We start from the raw sequence: 15842 nt of genomic DNA, 5'->3' as shown, positions 1-15842 counted from the left end.
CAGCCTCCTAAGTAGCTAGGATTACAGGCACACACCACCACATCCGGCTAATTTTTTTGTATTTTTAATAGAGATGGGGTTTCACCATGTTGGTCAGGCTGGTCTCGAACTCCGGACCTGATGATCCGCCCACCTCGGCCTCCCCAAGTGCTGGGATTACAGGCGTGAGCCTCCATGCCCGGCCTTCAGAGTATGCCCTTTTAAAAACCTGTGGGTGCACGTAGCCAACTGACATTTTAAGACAAGAGGCCCAACAGACCCTCTTTCCACAACGCAGCTCGGGGCCTGTCTGTCTTCATCATTGTGCCTGGGTCTCAGAGCCAGAAAACAGAACCTGCGCGTGGTCGAAGCCGGAACCTCTACTTACAGGTGCGGAGCTTCCGGCCTGCCCGGGGAAGGAGCCCGCCCTTCCCGGCTGCGTCCTCCGGCGCAGCTAGTCACGTGACGCAGAGGCGGGGCAGATAGGAGGTGCCAGCCGCCATTGCTCCGTGGGCCCTGCTGCGGGCACGCTCTCTGCGCGTGGGTTTTTTATGCGGGATTAAGCTTGCTCCTGCGTGACAGCGGAAGGCGAGGAAAAGGCGCAGTGGAGCCCGGAGCTGTCTCCCCTGACTCGACGCAGCTTCCGTTCTCTTGGGGACTTATCCCACAGGACCCGCCCCGGTGGTCAGCTGCCGCGCTGTTGCTAGGCAACAGCGTGCGTGCTCAGAGCGGTGTGGGGCGGAGAAGTGGGATTTGGAAGCTTAGGGTCACAGGGGCCCAGGCCCACCGACTGCACCGGAATGGACCAGTACTGCATCCTGGGCCGCATCGGGGAGGGCGCCCACGGCATCGTCTTCAAGGCCAAGCACGTGGAGGTGAGGCCGGACCGCGGCAGGCAGCCTGGCAGGGGTGTCCCCCGCCACCCTCCGGCTAACGCTCTAAGCTGTTTCGGTTCCCTTTTTACATCCAGTACAGTTTTAAAAACCTCATATTCTAAACCTATTTTGGGCCGTTGCGCTTCCCTCCGCACAGCTGGCTTGGTCCCCTACCCCAGCGCCTGGTCTCAGGCTAGTCCTAGACCCCAGAGGAGGGCCTCTGGCCGGGCTGGGGGCGCGTCTCTCTCTCGCAACCACCCTCCCCCTACCCACCTTCATCTCTTTCCTGGCCGAGGGTGGGCTGGCAGTGTCTGCCTTCTATCCTGCAGACTGGCGAGATAGTTGCCCTCAAGAAGGTGGCCCTAAGGCGGTTGGAGGATGGCATCCCTAACCAGGCCCTGCGGGAGATTAAGGCTCTGCAGGAGATGGAGGACAATCAGTATGTGAGTAGGGGAGGGGGGGCATCGTATTCTCACCGTCCGTTGTTCGTTCCCACTTCCTCGTGCCTTTATTTTTCCAGCTACGCCTTCACCAGCTTTCAGGGTTTTCCTCCCTCTGTCACTCACACACACTGCTTATTCATCTGCCTCCTTACCCCTTTTTGCCCTTTTTTGTCCACTTGTTCACCTTCATTTACTTCATTCTTTCATTTCTCGCACATTCACTCTCATTTACCTACTTATTTCTTAATGTATTCATTCATTCACCGACTTATTTTTTTCTCAAAACATGTAGTGATTTGTAATGTAACTAGCACCTATTGAGCTCCCGATGTGTTCTGCAGGCATTATACACACTGTCATTTTGAGACCTCTTTACTACTGTACAAGGCAGGTTTCAGGATCTCTGTTTCTCAGGTGAGAGGAGCAGGTTATGTCAGTTATGTCACCAGCTCATGGGCCCTCCGTTAGTCAGTAGAGGGTTTGGCCCAGGTTTAATTTAGAGTCCAGACATTCTTCCCTTGGGATCTCCCGCAGGCTCTACCCTGTGTTGGGCACTGGTGATACAGAGGAACCAGCTCCAACCCAGCTCCTGAGGACTAAAATGTGTTAACAAGAGACAGAGGCAACAGGGCCCACCTAGTGTGGTTCATGCTGTGATAGGGTACCTGGAGGGGCTACTGGAACAGGCAGAGGGGCATCTTTCACCCCTAGCGTCATTACTCTTTGGTGCTCTCTCTCATCCATGTCGAAATAGAGAATGTATTTGACTCCCTGGAGAGTAACAGGGTTGGGTCTCTGTGATCCTCTGAGTTACCTGTGCTGTTCCCTGGAGATATTCATGATATATTGGATGACAAAAGCATGTTACAAAATTTTGTGTCATCTGAGTTTTGTTTGGAAATATATATGTGAATGTGTATTTGTGTGTGCCATATCTGTTGTAAAGTCTGGTAGAATACACTGTAAGATTGACTGCAGGATTTTTCTTTTGTTCTTTTTCTTCTTTCGGATTTTATGTCTTACCTGAATGTGTGCATGCGTTTTGATCTGTTAAATGGTTGTGTACTACCTGAAAAATCAGAAGACAGCAATCAGGCCATTTTGATTTTTTGAGGAAGATAAAAGGGCTTCCAGACAGACATGTGTGGGATGGGTGGAGAGAGATTCATAAGGAAGCTGATGATATGGTCCCTGCATCCAGTTGGTCAGCAATTCTGAAGGTTCTAACTTTAAAACATACTCTAGATTTGCTCCTTGCCCAAGTCGTCATCACCACTCATCAGAATGACAGCGGCAGCCTCCCCACTGCTCTCCGTAGCCACAGTCCGGAGGGCTTTGTCAAAAGTGTAAGTCATCGGCTCCCCTGCATAAAGAGCCCTGGTGGCTTCTCTTCACACTTAGAGCACTATCACCATGTGCCCACCTCCAGCTGGCCTCTCCATTTTCTCTCATTCAACACAGCTTCTTAGGCATCGCTCCAGTGACCAGCACCTACCTAGGGTCCAGGAGCACAGAACAGGGCAGACACATCCTTCCCTTAAACGACCTCATGTTCTCACATCCCTCTAGCCTCGCTGGCGTTAGGGCCTTGCACTTGCTTTTCCTCCTGCTCAGAGCTTCACCCCAGATCCCCCAAAACTGGGTCTTCATCTAGCCCCACTCACCTAAATAAAGAAGTATCCTTTTCTCCACTCACAGAGTCACACTATCCTCTTATATTTCTGTTGATTTTTTTTTGGATACAGGGTCTCACACTCTGTCACCCAGGCTGGAGGGTAGAAGTGTGATTTTGGCTCCCTGTAGTCTCAACCTTCTGGGCTCAGGTGATCCACCTCAGCCTGCCAAGTAGCTAGGACTACAGGCATGTGCCACCACGCCTGGCTAATTTTTTGTAGAGACAAGGTTTCACCATGTTGCCCAGGCTGGTCTCAAACACCTCGGTTCAAGCCATCTGCCTACCTTGGCCTCCCAAAGTGCTGGGATTACAGGCATGAGATGGCACGCTCGGCCCCCTTGTATTTTGGTTCCTGTACTTACAGAATCTGAATATATCCCATTTGTTCATTTATTTGTTAAATTGTCCTCTGCGCTGTGAGCTCATTAAGAGTCCTTTCAGCTCACTGCTCTGTGTAGCCTGGCTCCTCTGACAGTGGTGGCCTCAGTGTTTGTGATGTGTCTGTAGCTGTCCCAGCACTGGGAAAGGTGGGATTCCTGGTGTCCTTTCCTTGGTGCTGGGATTCAATGGCTCTAGAGGAAACAGGAGGAGACCTGTGTGACCATTTCATGTGCGACCATCCAGATGATTTTCAGGCAGGTGGGCTGGGTGGGCGGACCAGATGGTGCCACTAAATGACCTTTTTTAGACCTTTTCTTTTAGTGTTCATGGAGAATTAGAGTGGGGGCCCACCTTATCTCAGGAGAGCAGAGCAAATCATGAGCACGGAGCTCTGATTCTTAGCTCAGGTCCATGTCACCTTCTTCGCTTTCTTTTTGGATACAGGGTCCTCTGTCAGGGCATGGACTGGGGTCTCAGGGTCACAGAGAGGGTCTGGTGACTTGAGTCTGGGGGCTAACAGGATGTCCTGCCCACAGGTGGTGCAGCTGAAGGCTGTGTTCCCACACGGAGCAGGCTTTGTGCTGGCCTTTGAGTTCATGCTGTCAGACCTGGCCGAGGTGGTGCGCCATGCCCAGAGGCCACTAGCCCAGGCACAGGTCAAGAGCTACCTGCAGATGCTGCTCAAGGGCGTCGCCTTCTGCCATGCCAACAACATTGTGCATCGGGTCAGTCTCAGCATAGGCCGGACATGGGGTCTGGGGAGCTGACTCGGCTTGGGGATGGGGGTAGCCCTTGTAAAAAGTGTGATAAGAAGTTGGGACAGAGCTGGTCAAGGCCTCCAGGTAAGCAGCCAGGGCATGGCCCTGGAGGAGGCGGGGACCAGGGCTGACCTGGGTGGTTAGACTGCCAAGCCCACCTGTCCCAAGGTCCTATGGGGGATTTGGAGGGACTGATGCTTCTTTTGGTACTCCCAGGACCTGAAACCTGCCAACCTGCTCATCAGCGCCTCAGGCCAGCTCAAGATAGCGGACTTTGGCCTGGCCCGAGTCTTTTCCCCAGACAGCAGCCGCCTCTACACACACCAGGTGGCCACCAGGTAGGGAGGGCCAGATCCCTTCCAGTCCTCTCCATGGGGAAGAGATGCTTCTGGGCCTTTTCTCCAGACATTGCTCATGGGGCTGGGGTCACCTCCCCAGGCATCCTTTTCTCAGCCCAGTGCCTACCAGCCCTCTTCCTTGCAGGTGGTACCGAGCCCCTGAGCTCCTGTATGGTGCCCGCCAGTATGACCAGGGCGTCGATCTGTGGTGAGACCCCCATGGGTGGTCAAAGGGTAACATGGCTCATGGATTTCTGCTAGGCTCTGAGGTCTCTGAGCTGTTTGGTGGTCTTTTCCCTGGTGGGAGTTTAGGCTCCCTTAAGGGTGTTTTCCCCGTTGGGGTATTCTGAGCACTTTGGGGTTGGGGTTCCTCACTATGATGTTTTCGAGCTGGGTGGGGGCCAGGTGGGATGAGAATGGTGGCCCCAGGTGGGAAGCTTTCTGGGCTAGGTGGGGAGGTGGTCTGAGCTGGTATGTGCTGGAGTTAGATCCCAGAATATGGTATTTCTGAGCTGGTCAGAGGCCCGTGTCCTTGGACATGAAAGCTCTGAGCTTTTTTTGCAGGAAGAAGATAGTTGGCAATGCCCATGGTTCTGAGATTTGGGGCAAGTTTGCAGGTCTGACCCAGAAGCGTCCTAGAGCAGGAGTCTCTGAGAAGTCTTGGAACAGCTGGGGCTTTGCTCTGGGTTACAGGGTTGAGGGCTTTGAGGGTTCAGGGACTGGGCCTCTGGACGTGAGGCTCCAGGGCTGGCTTGTGGGGCCTTGCCCTGGAGTGCAGTGTTAGAGCTGCTCTGTGGGTGGGTCTGTGGTCCATGGTGGGAGATCTCTGAGCTGCTTGGGGCTCTGTGTTCACAGGGCCGTCGGCTGCATCATGGGGGAGCTGTTGAATGGGTCCCCCCTTTTCCCGGGCGAGAACGACATTGAACAGCTTTGCTATGTGCTTCGCATCTTGGGCACACCAAACCCTCAAGTCTGGCCGGTTTGTAGGGGCCCTTGGTGAGGTGGGTGTGGGGCAGGTTTACTCCACTCCCAAGAGCAAGTAACTACTCCCTCCCCTGAACCTTCTCTCTCCTGGCCCCAACCCCCCTTGATGGACAGGCACCACTGTCCCGGCCCAACTCAGGGGTTCCTCCTCCTGCTGTCATGCAGGTTGGGGTAGGTCCTGTCCTTTGTCCCTTTCACCCCAGTACACACATGTGCAGTGTCTTAGCAAGCTCTGTACAGAGCTGTCATCTCAGAGGGCAAGGGGATGGATGAAGGAATATAGGGGTGGGTGAGTGAATGAATGATGGGTCGGGGAAACACACGGGTGGGAGAGCACCCCCCATGTGAGAGTGTGTTAGGGGCTGAGAGCTAACAGCAGAGGGCATGGCAAGGGTCGGGGACTACTCTCATTATACCCTGTTCCTTCTCCCTGGCCCAGGAGCTCACTGAGCTGCCAGACTACAACAAGATCTCCTTTAAGGAGCAGGCGCCCGTGCCCCTGGAGGAGGTACTGCCCGACGCCTCTCCCCAGGCATTAGATCTGCTGGGTCAGTTCCTCCTCTACCCTCCTCGCCAGCGCATCGCAGCTTCCAAGGTAGGGCCAGAGGCCATGGTCTCTGCTCCTTCAGCTCCCCTCCCCATTGCCCTGGTACTTTGTACTTGGTAGCCACGTGACCCCATCAAGTCAGTGACCCTCAGAACCTGTGATGGGCGTGGACCAGCACCAGGCATCTGGAACCCAGGGGACAGGGGCCTTGGAGCAGGTGTGCCTGTCATGAGTAGACCTCACTGGACATCCCCAGACTTCCCCTGAGGGTGGCCCACAAGAGGGGCATGCCCAACTCACAGGAGAGCGCATGTCCAGGGTGCTGGCTTCTGGGCTGCCCCGACCCTGTGGCAGATACAGTAAGAGAGTCACTGGGGACTCATTCCTTTATTCCATTAGCAAGTATTTTCTGCACATCTGGCACGTGCAGGGATTGTCCTGGGCCCCACCCAGAGGGTAAACAATCAGACCTGCCTCCACAGGGTACTTCTGGTGGTGAGGTAGCTCCAGGCCCAAATGGTCACAAGAGGTCATGTTCTCTAGGTGTGGGAGCCCCAGGAGAGAGGCGAGGCCGACTGTGGGCTCAAGCAAAGCTTCCTGGTGGAGGGCAGGTTTAAGCACGAGATGTTTGAGGAGGTGTTCACTGAGGGGAGAAATGGTGTGCAGCGGCCTGGAGGAGAGGACCCAGGAAGGCTGGTTATGGCTGGAAGGCCTGGGAGGACGATGAGGACCATAGGAGCATGGGCTGACACGTGTCAGGGTGTCTCTCTCAGGGGTCCCTGTCCCCTCCCTGCACTCAACACCAGCAGCATGTGTTCACATACACCCTCTCGGTCTCCAGTGTCAGCAGCTCCTGTGGGCTCTGTGTCCACAGTGTACCCAAGCCGTGTGACCCTTATCTCTTGGATTACCTCCCAGAATCTGGGTCTCCCTTCATCCCATGTAATCGCTTCTCCACCTGGCAGAGAGAGTAACTTTATCCAAGTAGAACAGGACACATTCCTTCTCTGCCAGGGCCCTCCTGTGGCTCCATCTCAGAGGAAAAGCCAGGGTCCTTTCCGTGGCCCACAGATGTCATATGCTTGGGTGCCGTCGCCTTATGACGCTGCCTGCTCTTGTGCCCTGTGCTCACTCCTTTCCAGCCCCAGGGGTCTGTACACTTTTGTCCCTGCCCTGGAGCCTCATGTCCCTTTTGCTTATGTCTCAAGTCTTGGCTTAAATGTCACCTCTCAGATGGCCTTCCCTCATGACTCTTCAGATCTGCAACCTCTCTCCAGGATTCCTCATTCCTCTGTCTTGCTTTCTCTTTTCCACTGCACTAATCATTATCTGACATACTGTGTATTTTACTTCATCTTGTTTATTACCCCCCACCCCCACCTATGTCAGAAAAACAGAGCTTTTGTCTGTTTTATTAATGGCTATGTCCCCAGCTTCTGGAACAGTGCTTCAGACATAGTAGATGCTCAGGAAACACCCAGACACACTGAGTCAGCTGAATGCATAGATGAAGGAACATCTGCCTGAGGTGGGGACAGGGAGGTGACTAGTTTCCTTATGCTTGTTCTTTACTTGCCACCCTCAGGCTCTCCTCCATCAGTACTTCTTCACAGCTCCCCTGCCTGCCCATCCATCTGAGCTGCCGATTCCTCAACGTCTAGGGGGACCTGCCCCCAAGGCCCATCCAGGGCCCCCCCACATCCATGACTTCCACGTGGACCGGCCTCTTGAAGAGTCGCTGTTGAACCCAGAGCTGATCCGGCCTTTCATCCCGGAGGGGTGAGAAGTTGGCCCTGATCCTGTCTGCCTGCTCCTCAGGACCACTCAGTCCACCTGTTCCTCTGCCACCTGCCTGGTTCCATCCTCCAAGGCCTCCCCATGCCCACACTGGGCCCACACCACACCCTGCCCCTTAGCCCTTGTGAGAGTTGGTTTCAAAGCAGAGGTCATGTTCCCAGCCAAGAGCATGAGAACAGCTGAGCAGAGGAGATTGACGGCCTGTGCTTGGTGAGCCTTAACTTCTGTGTGCTCATCAGAACACATCAGAACAGTGAGCTCTGCTGCCAGTCAAGGCCTGCCTATGCAGAATGGCACTGCCTGCCTTGGTGCTGCTTCCCCGAGTGCTGCCTCCTGGTCAAGGAGAAGTGCAGAGAGTTAAGGTGTCCTTATGTTGGAAACTCAAGTGGAAGGAAGATTTGGTTGGGTTTTATTCTCAAAGCCATTAAACACTAGTTCAGTATGTGAGATTATAGATTCTAAAAACCTCAGGTGGCTCTGCCTTACGTCTGTTCCTCCTCCATTTCTCTCAAGGGAAATGGCTAAGGCGGCACTGTCTCATGGCTCTCGTTTTTGGGGGTCACGGGGAAGGTAGCACCAGACATAGCCACTTTTGCCCTGAGGGCCTCCTGTGTGCTTCACATGACTGAGCACTCATTTGCAAGTGAGGGAGACAGAAGTCTAGGCCCAGGGATGGCTCCAGTTGGGGATCCAGCAGGAGAGCCTCCGCACATGAGGCTGGTTTACCAACATCTACTCCCTCAGGATGAGTGTGAGCCACAAGCAGCTGTGTATATAAGGAAACAAGCGTTCCTGGAATTAATTTATAAATTTAATAAATCCCAAGATAATCCCAGCCAGTGTTTTTTCCTTATAATAATTTGATAAGGCGATTATAAAAAACACATAGAAGGAAGTGGAACCAGATGCATAAGAGGAAATGATGGAAGGACTTACGGTATCAGATACCAATATTTAAAAGTTTATATAATAATAAAGAGTATGATTGTGGTTCAAGGATAAAAACAGACTAAAGAAACTTATTCTTAGCCATCCTTTATTTTTATTTTTATTTATTTTTTGATGGAGCCTTGCTCTGTCGCCCAGGCTGGAGTGCATGGCGCGACCTCGGCTCACTGCAATCTCCGCCTCCTGGGTTCAAGTGATTTTCCTGCCTCAGCCTCCTGAGTAGCTGAGACTACAGGTGGGTGCCACCACACCTGGCTAATTTTTGTATTTTTACTAGAGACAGGGTTTCACTGTGTTAGCCAGAATGGTCTTGATCTCCTGACCTCGTGATCTGCCCGCCTGGGCCTCCCAAAGTGCTGAGATTATAGGCGTGAGCCACCATGCCCAGCGCCAGTCATCCTTTATTTTAAAAATTTATTTTATGCTTCATGTGGATAAACTCTTCTGTGAGCACTGAGGGTCACTAACACTGCTACAGATGTTGGCCATCAAGCACAGTGGAGAGAGAAAACATATTCAGCCCTTGTTCTTGGCTTTCAGTAAAGTCTGATGTTTTCATGATATGGCCTATTTTTATTTCTCCAGCCACATCTTTTGCAGACTTTAAGCTTCTAAGAGAACTTCAAAGAGAACTCTAAAATGTATATAACATTTGCAATTAAAAGGATAAAAAATGATTTACTATGCATACAGAAACCGAAAATGTGGTGTAGTTATTTGATACCAAATAATAGAGGCCAGGCGCAGTGGCTCATGCCTGTAATCCCAACACTTTGGGAGGCCGAGGTGGGCAGATCACCCGAGGTTGGGAGTTCAAGACCACCCTGGCCAACATGGTGAAATCCCATCTCTAGTAAAAATACAAATATTAGCTGGGTGTGGTGGTGCATGCCTGTAATCCCAACTACTTGTGAGACTGAGGCAGGAGAATCGCTTAAACCTGGGAGACAGAGGTTGCAGTGAGCCGAGATCGTGCGAGTGAGACTCTCGTCTCAAAAAAAAAAAAAAAAAGATTTTAAGGCAAAGAGCTGTTATTTAGTATAAGATACAATTTCAAGGCAAAAATCATTACTAGTGGTAAACACATTCAGTTCTAATTATATTCAGTTCATTGGTAAAATTTTCCAAATTTGTATGTACCTAATAATATAGTCTCAAATATTATCAATATTAGAAATGAATAGGATTCAAAAGACTAAGGCTATTAGAAGTAACTTTATACATGCGAAATTTTGGTAAAATTGACAAATCCATAGAAAAATTCAACTTGCAATAATCAAAAACCCCTGAAGTGTCTTAAAACTGTTAAAAAGGAATTGAACCTCCAAATTAAAATATTTTCATTATGTAATCTCCAGGCCCAGATAGCTTCACTACTAAATTCTACCAATCACTTAATAAAGTGTCACGATTCCAGAGAATACAGGAGTAAGCCTACTCAGCTTATTTTGTGACACCAGCAATAGTCTTGATACTAAAATTCAACAAGGACATTAGAAAAATGAAAATTATGTAATTATTCTTGTGTTTCAAAAATGAAGGAAAAATCAGCTGGGTGTGATGGCTTATGCCTGTAATCTCAACACTTTGGGAGGCTGAGGTGGGAGGATTGCTTAAGTTCAGGAGTTTGAGACTAGCCTCGGCCAATGTGGCAAGACATCGTCTCCACAAAAAAAAATTAGCCAAGTGTGGTGGCATGCGCCTGTAGTGCCAGCTACATGAGAGGCTGAGGTAGGAGGATCGCTTAAGGCAGCAGTGAGCCGTGATCACGCCACTGCACTCAGCCTGGGTGACAAAGAGTGAGACCACGCCTCCCCATAAGGGTAGTCCCCACACAACAGGAGTGTGGTCCTCCCTGACCCTTGCCTGGCCAGGCTCTTCCCAAGGCTGAGGCCCCTAGTGGCATAAGGGTCTCCAAAGAGCCTGGGGCCACAGGCTTTTCTCTGGGGGCCACAGGAGCTCAGGGTCTGGCCAGCCTGTCCCCAGCCCAGGGCAGACCATCAGTTGTTTGGTGGTTACTGCAATGGGATTCAGTCTCAAACCTCCCCAGAGACCCTGATGTCAGGGCCCCTGGTTCCCACAGTACTGCTTTGGGCAGGAATGCTGGGCCCCCATCCCTTCAACATCTGTCCTGGCTACCTCCAAGGCCATGGGCAGACTGGCCTTGCAACCCCATTGGGGCCCATCATCAACCTGTGCCCAGCCTTCTGAAGACCCACAGGAAGAGCTCAAGACACCTCCCTTCACAGTGGCCCATGTCCTATCCCTGTCAGTTTCACTGACCTGCGTGGTCTGGAAGGAGCTAGGACAGCAGCCTGCCCTGCAAGCTGCCTGGAAGCCCGGGATGGCCCCTCAGCCAGCTGGAACCACCGTCCACTGGGAAGATGGCTACTTGGAGGCCTCTGGAGGGAAGGGGGTGTGTGGCATCCTCATAGCTCTGGCTAGCCAGCAGGATGTCTTGTGTCCTCATGCTGACCTCCTGTGGGACAGAGCCCCCTAACACGGCACAAGGTCCAGCCCCAGAGGCATCTGATCTGGCCTCAACCCGAGCCTGGGGCCCCCAGCAGCCAAGGTGATCACCAAAGGGACTGAGCCACTTGTGGCTCTGACCAGTACTGGAATCTAGCCCAAGGCAGGGCGAGCCCTCTCAGAGCAGTGCATGGCTACTTGGGACCTGTGCAAACCCCAAAAGACCAAGTCGGTGACCTTAGGGGGCCCAAATAGCAACCAGTCACCTTGGCAATGAGGCTGCAGGAGTAGGCATACAAGGAGGCAGGGATGGCCAGGCTCCAGGACCTGAGTGGTCACCTGGTCACCCATGAGAAAGAGCCCTGAGGCCAAGTGTGGTGCTGGGCCCTCCTGCTCCAGGTGGTAGGACTGGAGGAAACTGGGCAGGCCTGGGCCCAGGAGACTGGGTCCCTCTATCTGCCATCCTTGGCAGGTCATGGTCCCCAAAACTCATGAAATGTGGCCTTACTCAAAGCAAGGAGGCTCCAAGGTGGGGACCAGAGTCCTCAGTCTGGGTTCACCATTCAAGCTTCCCTCCCAAGGACAAGGGATGCTCCCTTGGCCTCATGCCCACCCACACCCCCACATATTGGTTAAAAGACGATAAATTGTTTATCATTATGACTCACCTGTTCTTGGGGCACCCAGAGTTGTCTGCAAGAAGCATCAGACACCCTGGAGCAGGTGGGAGAAGACGGTGGCACAGCCCATGCTGCCCGACCCGCCTCCCCCTTGCAAAAGCTATAGTAGGGCCTGGGGTCATACGGAGCCAAGGTTCCCATATACTTCGTGTAAGGCCATCAAGAGGCCTCAGGAAATCTGAGCGGGGAGGTCAAAATTCTCTGATCGCCCACTCAAATGTCCTAATCCCACATCTCAGGGTCTTATTCTTTCCCTATCTGGGCCTGACTTCAAAATTGCCATCGACCACAAGGCTGCTTCCCTCCCGCAAGCCAAACAAACCACCTACAACCATGCTTCTGCCACGATGAACAAAAGAGGTTATACTAGAACCTAAGGGACAAGGGGGTCCCAAATTGGATGATCTCTGGGAAACCCGTGGGGCAGTTACAGTTCTTACTAGGGTCAGATTATGGTATCTCCTTCAAGCCATCCCCGCCTTCTGTGCCTGCCCCTGATCTCCACCAGTGGCAGGTACCCGCCCTACACAGGGGTCTGGTGATCATGGAATCAGGTTCCCCTGAAAGACAATCACCCTTTTCCATTAACTGTGGTTTGGGCTCCAAAAAATAACCACCACAGCCTGGCTCTGTTGGATGTGGATGCTCAAATCTCCCTAATCCCAGGAAGCACTCATGCTTTCAAGGGACCCTTCAAGGACGTGACAGGCTTGGAAGGAAGATTAATAAGCCCCTTAACTATTAAAGTTAGTCCCTAGGGCTAGGCATGGTGGCTGACGCCTGTAATCCCAACACTTTGGGAGGCCGAGGTGGGTGAATCACCTGAGGTCAGGAGTTTGAGACCAGCCTGGCCAACGTGGCAAAACCTTGTCTCTACTAAAAATACAAAAATTAGCCAGGTGTGGTGGTGTGTGCCTGTAATCCCAGCTACTCGGAAGGCTGAGGCAGGAGAATTGCTTGAACCCGGGAGGCAGAGGTTGCAGTGAGCTGAAGTTGTGCCACTGCACTCCAGCCTGGGCGACAGAGCAAGACTCTGTCTCTAAATAAATAAATAAAGTTAGTTCCATTTTGCTAAAAAATACTTCTGTTCTTGTTCCCATTATTGAATGGACCTCTTCAGTCAGCAGCAACAAGCCTAAGGCTTTTACACTGTTGGTGGGTGGGTTCCCTGTGGGAACCGGTTAGCCTTCCTCTATGCAGTTGAGGTGGCAGATACATCACTGTGCTGGCTAAGACAAGACACTGAAGGGTGCCAGCCTGTCAGGACTGACTTGGGTAAGAAGAAGTGCTGATTCCTATCATCTCACCTTTCAGTTCCTTTAAGCCTGTGCTTAAAGCTGTTACTGATGACTGGACTTACTATAGACTATACAAAGCTACACAATGCTGTTCTCTTCATTAGAGCATCTCTACCAGATATTGTCACCTTAATGGATGATATTTAAAACAACATGGGCAAATGGTTTAGAGTTACTGCACAGAATTGGCTAACATGTTTTATTCACTAAAACTTTTTCATGACAGCAAACCACAATCTGACTTAACCTTTGAGAGTCAACAGCACAGCTTTACCTGACTGCCTGCACTGCAGTGAAAGGCCTTTACTTACACCTGGACTTTGCTAAGAGGACCTAGATGCTTGCCCCACACTTCCCCCAAGAAACTTAGCTTTGGCATCATATCAGTGACATCCTCCTCACTGGTCCTGACCAAGACTTTGTTTCACAGGTCATCACAGCTGTGAGCAAGCACCCCACTGACAGGGGATGGACAGTTGCCCCACATAAGGTACAAGACCCCTCCTGACCTGTTAAAGTGTTGGGCTACACCTAGAACTCAGAGAGGTAAACTATTGCCAATTTGGCAAAAGACAATCTCCTGGAAGCTCTCTAACCGCCCACATCAGTAAAGGGATTCAATCAACAATGGGATTCTGGCACCAATACATCCCTTCCTCCCATATTTCTTCGTATCCAGTCACCCACAACTTTTCTGCTTTTTAGTTATCAAAACTGAAGCCCTTACTAGGGCAGAGCCAATTTACCCTATGAACCGAGATTCCTGTTATGCCCTGGGTAATGGAAAAAGCTCACTATAAAATTGGATCAGCAACAGAAACCTCCTTACTACAGTGGAAATGGTATTTACAGAATCCACCCACATTTAGTCCTACTGGAGTGTCACATTCCATGAGAAAATAGCCACACACCCTGCCACTGAGGTCAACTTGCCAAAACACTGAAAATGCCTCTGCCTCCTGCTCAGTGGGGAGCGGAGGGAGGATGGTCAGCAATCTCAAAACAAGAAATCCAATAGCCTCTCATTACTGATGAGTCAGCACAGGGCCTACGGAACTCAGACCAAGGACAGCTACACCCTTTAACCCCATTCAGACACTCATTCCATATGTGCACTACTCCTAGCAATAGATATGCCATTTTCCCAAGGTTTATATCTTCACAAACTCCTGGTTCATGGCTAATGAGCTAACTACTTGGTTGGGACTTGGGCAATGTCAGAGCTGGAAAATACAAGGCCCAGATATTCAGGGTAAAAAGATGTAGGGAAAATAATCATTGTGAGACAGCACAGGAAAAAGACTTGGTCTTTGTAGACTGAGGCTCGCGGGGCTCCCATGTCCGGGCATATTACCTCCCCTACCTTCTTGCCTCCTTAACAAGCTGACCCAAGTCACACAGCAGAAGGGAAGCCTCTCCTAACTTAGCTGGTCAGGCTGAATTCTTAACCATAAATAGAAGAAGCTGACTGTCACCTTAAGTGATGTCTCCCAAGGTTGCTAAAAGCCGGACTGTAGCATTCCTGATAAGAACCTGACCATATTCCAAGGTTACTAAAACAAAACTCTGGCATTCTCTATGAGAACTGAACCAGATCCAGTTGGCTGAAGACAAGATGGACTCCAGCACTGACCTTTCACTGAGTTTTCCTCATACTCTCAATGTAATATGAAAATCTCTGGCCGGGCGCGGTGGCTCACGCCTGTAATCCCAGCACGTTGGGAGGCCGAGGCGGGCGGATCACAAGGTCAGCAGATCGAGACCACGGTGAAACCCCGCCTCTACTAAAAATACAAAAAATTAGCCGGGCGCGGTTGTGGGCGCCTGTAGTCCCAACTACTCGGGAGGCTGAGGCAGGAGAATGGCGTGAACCCGGGAGGCGGAGCTTGCAGTGAGCCGAGATCGCGCCACTGCACTCCAGCCTGGGCGACAGAGCGAGACTCCGTCTCAAAAAAAAAAAAAAAAAAAAAAAAAAAAAGAAAATCTCTGCCCACATTGGGGCTTATCTGCCATTTTCTAATTATGCAGTGTATGTTAGGGCATGATGCCCCACTGTACAGGCACAAAGAAAACTTTGCCTAAACAGGCTTCTGACAGAGCAGGAGCATCACCATCTTGGACAAGCACCACCATTTTAAAATTCCCCTTGTTCAGAAACCGCCTAAATCCAAAGGGCATCAGCTAAGGTCAGCATGACCATAAACCACAAATGACATCTCCAACCAGAAACATTCCAACCCCTAAGATAAACCCTTCCCCAACCAGAGACATGCCAGCCCCGAGATAACCTCCCCCACGACCGGAGACATTCCAAACCCACAATAAACAACTCCACACAGAAACATTCCAAGCCTGTGATAAGCTCTCTTGCCCCCAAACACTGAAATCCTCAGTCTGTAAGAGAGAGTGCTCCTGACTGAAATCAGCCAGAAGTCCCTCTCATGTTCATTCTCCAAAATAAACCTGCCTTTGACTGCTGAGCCATTTTTTGTTTCTTTCCTCTTTTTTTTTTTAAACTCCTACAGCTTCTACGTCATTCCTTTCTCTGCCTCACCTTCCTTAAAATGACAAGAGCTGAGCCTTTTTGGCTGTAGCACTGGAGTCCTTTTCCTGGGCACTGCTCCCTTGCTTTGATTGAGCTCAAGACCATTAAACCTTGCCTGAGAAAAA

General features: G+C 51.2%; 2 protein-coding genes across 6 annotated transcripts in view; one reads left to right on the top strand and one right to left on the bottom strand.

The window, feature by feature from the left end:
• LOC107127686 (uncharacterized) overlaps positions 1–612 on the bottom strand; it is a 27550-nt gene extending 26938 nt beyond the window's left edge. Inside the window, exon 1 of the mRNA XM_065530775.2 lies at positions 368–612. The gene's annotated coding sequence lies outside the window, so the exon portion shown is untranslated. The remainder of the gene's footprint in view (positions 1–367) is intronic.
• Positions 464–15842, top strand: CDK20 (cyclin dependent kinase 20). 5 transcript variants are annotated; one of them, XM_065530774.1, is made up of 10 exons: positions 464–854; positions 1184–1297; positions 3890–4078; positions 4328–4449; positions 4595–4657; positions 5305–5428; positions 5873–6028; positions 7566–7759; positions 13603–13662; positions 15698–15842. In XM_065530774.1, the coding sequence occupies exons 1-9, from the start codon at positions 780–782 to the stop codon at positions 13616–13618; spliced, it is 1053 nt and encodes a 350-aa protein (XP_065386846.1). In that variant the 5' UTR covers positions 464–779; the 3' UTR covers positions 13619–13662; positions 15698–15842. The 5 variants fall into 5 exon arrangements, 4 of the variants coding, with proteins under 4 accessions (XP_065386846.1, XP_005582146.2, XP_073873866.1 ...); XM_005582089.4 differs by lacking the exon at positions 13603–13662; XR_012424840.1 differs by lacking the exons at positions 13603–13662; positions 15698–15842 and having other exon boundaries at positions 5305–5450; positions 7566–8782.

The sequence above is a fragment of the Macaca fascicularis genome, chromosome 15 (assembly GCF_037993035.2).
Source record: "Macaca fascicularis isolate 582-1 chromosome 15, T2T-MFA8v1.1".
In the NCBI taxonomy this organism is placed as follows: Eukaryota; Metazoa; Chordata; class Mammalia; order Primates; family Cercopithecidae; genus Macaca; species Macaca fascicularis.
Note: the sequence above shows the minus strand (reverse complement) of the source record. Positions and strands in the feature narration are given on the sequence as shown.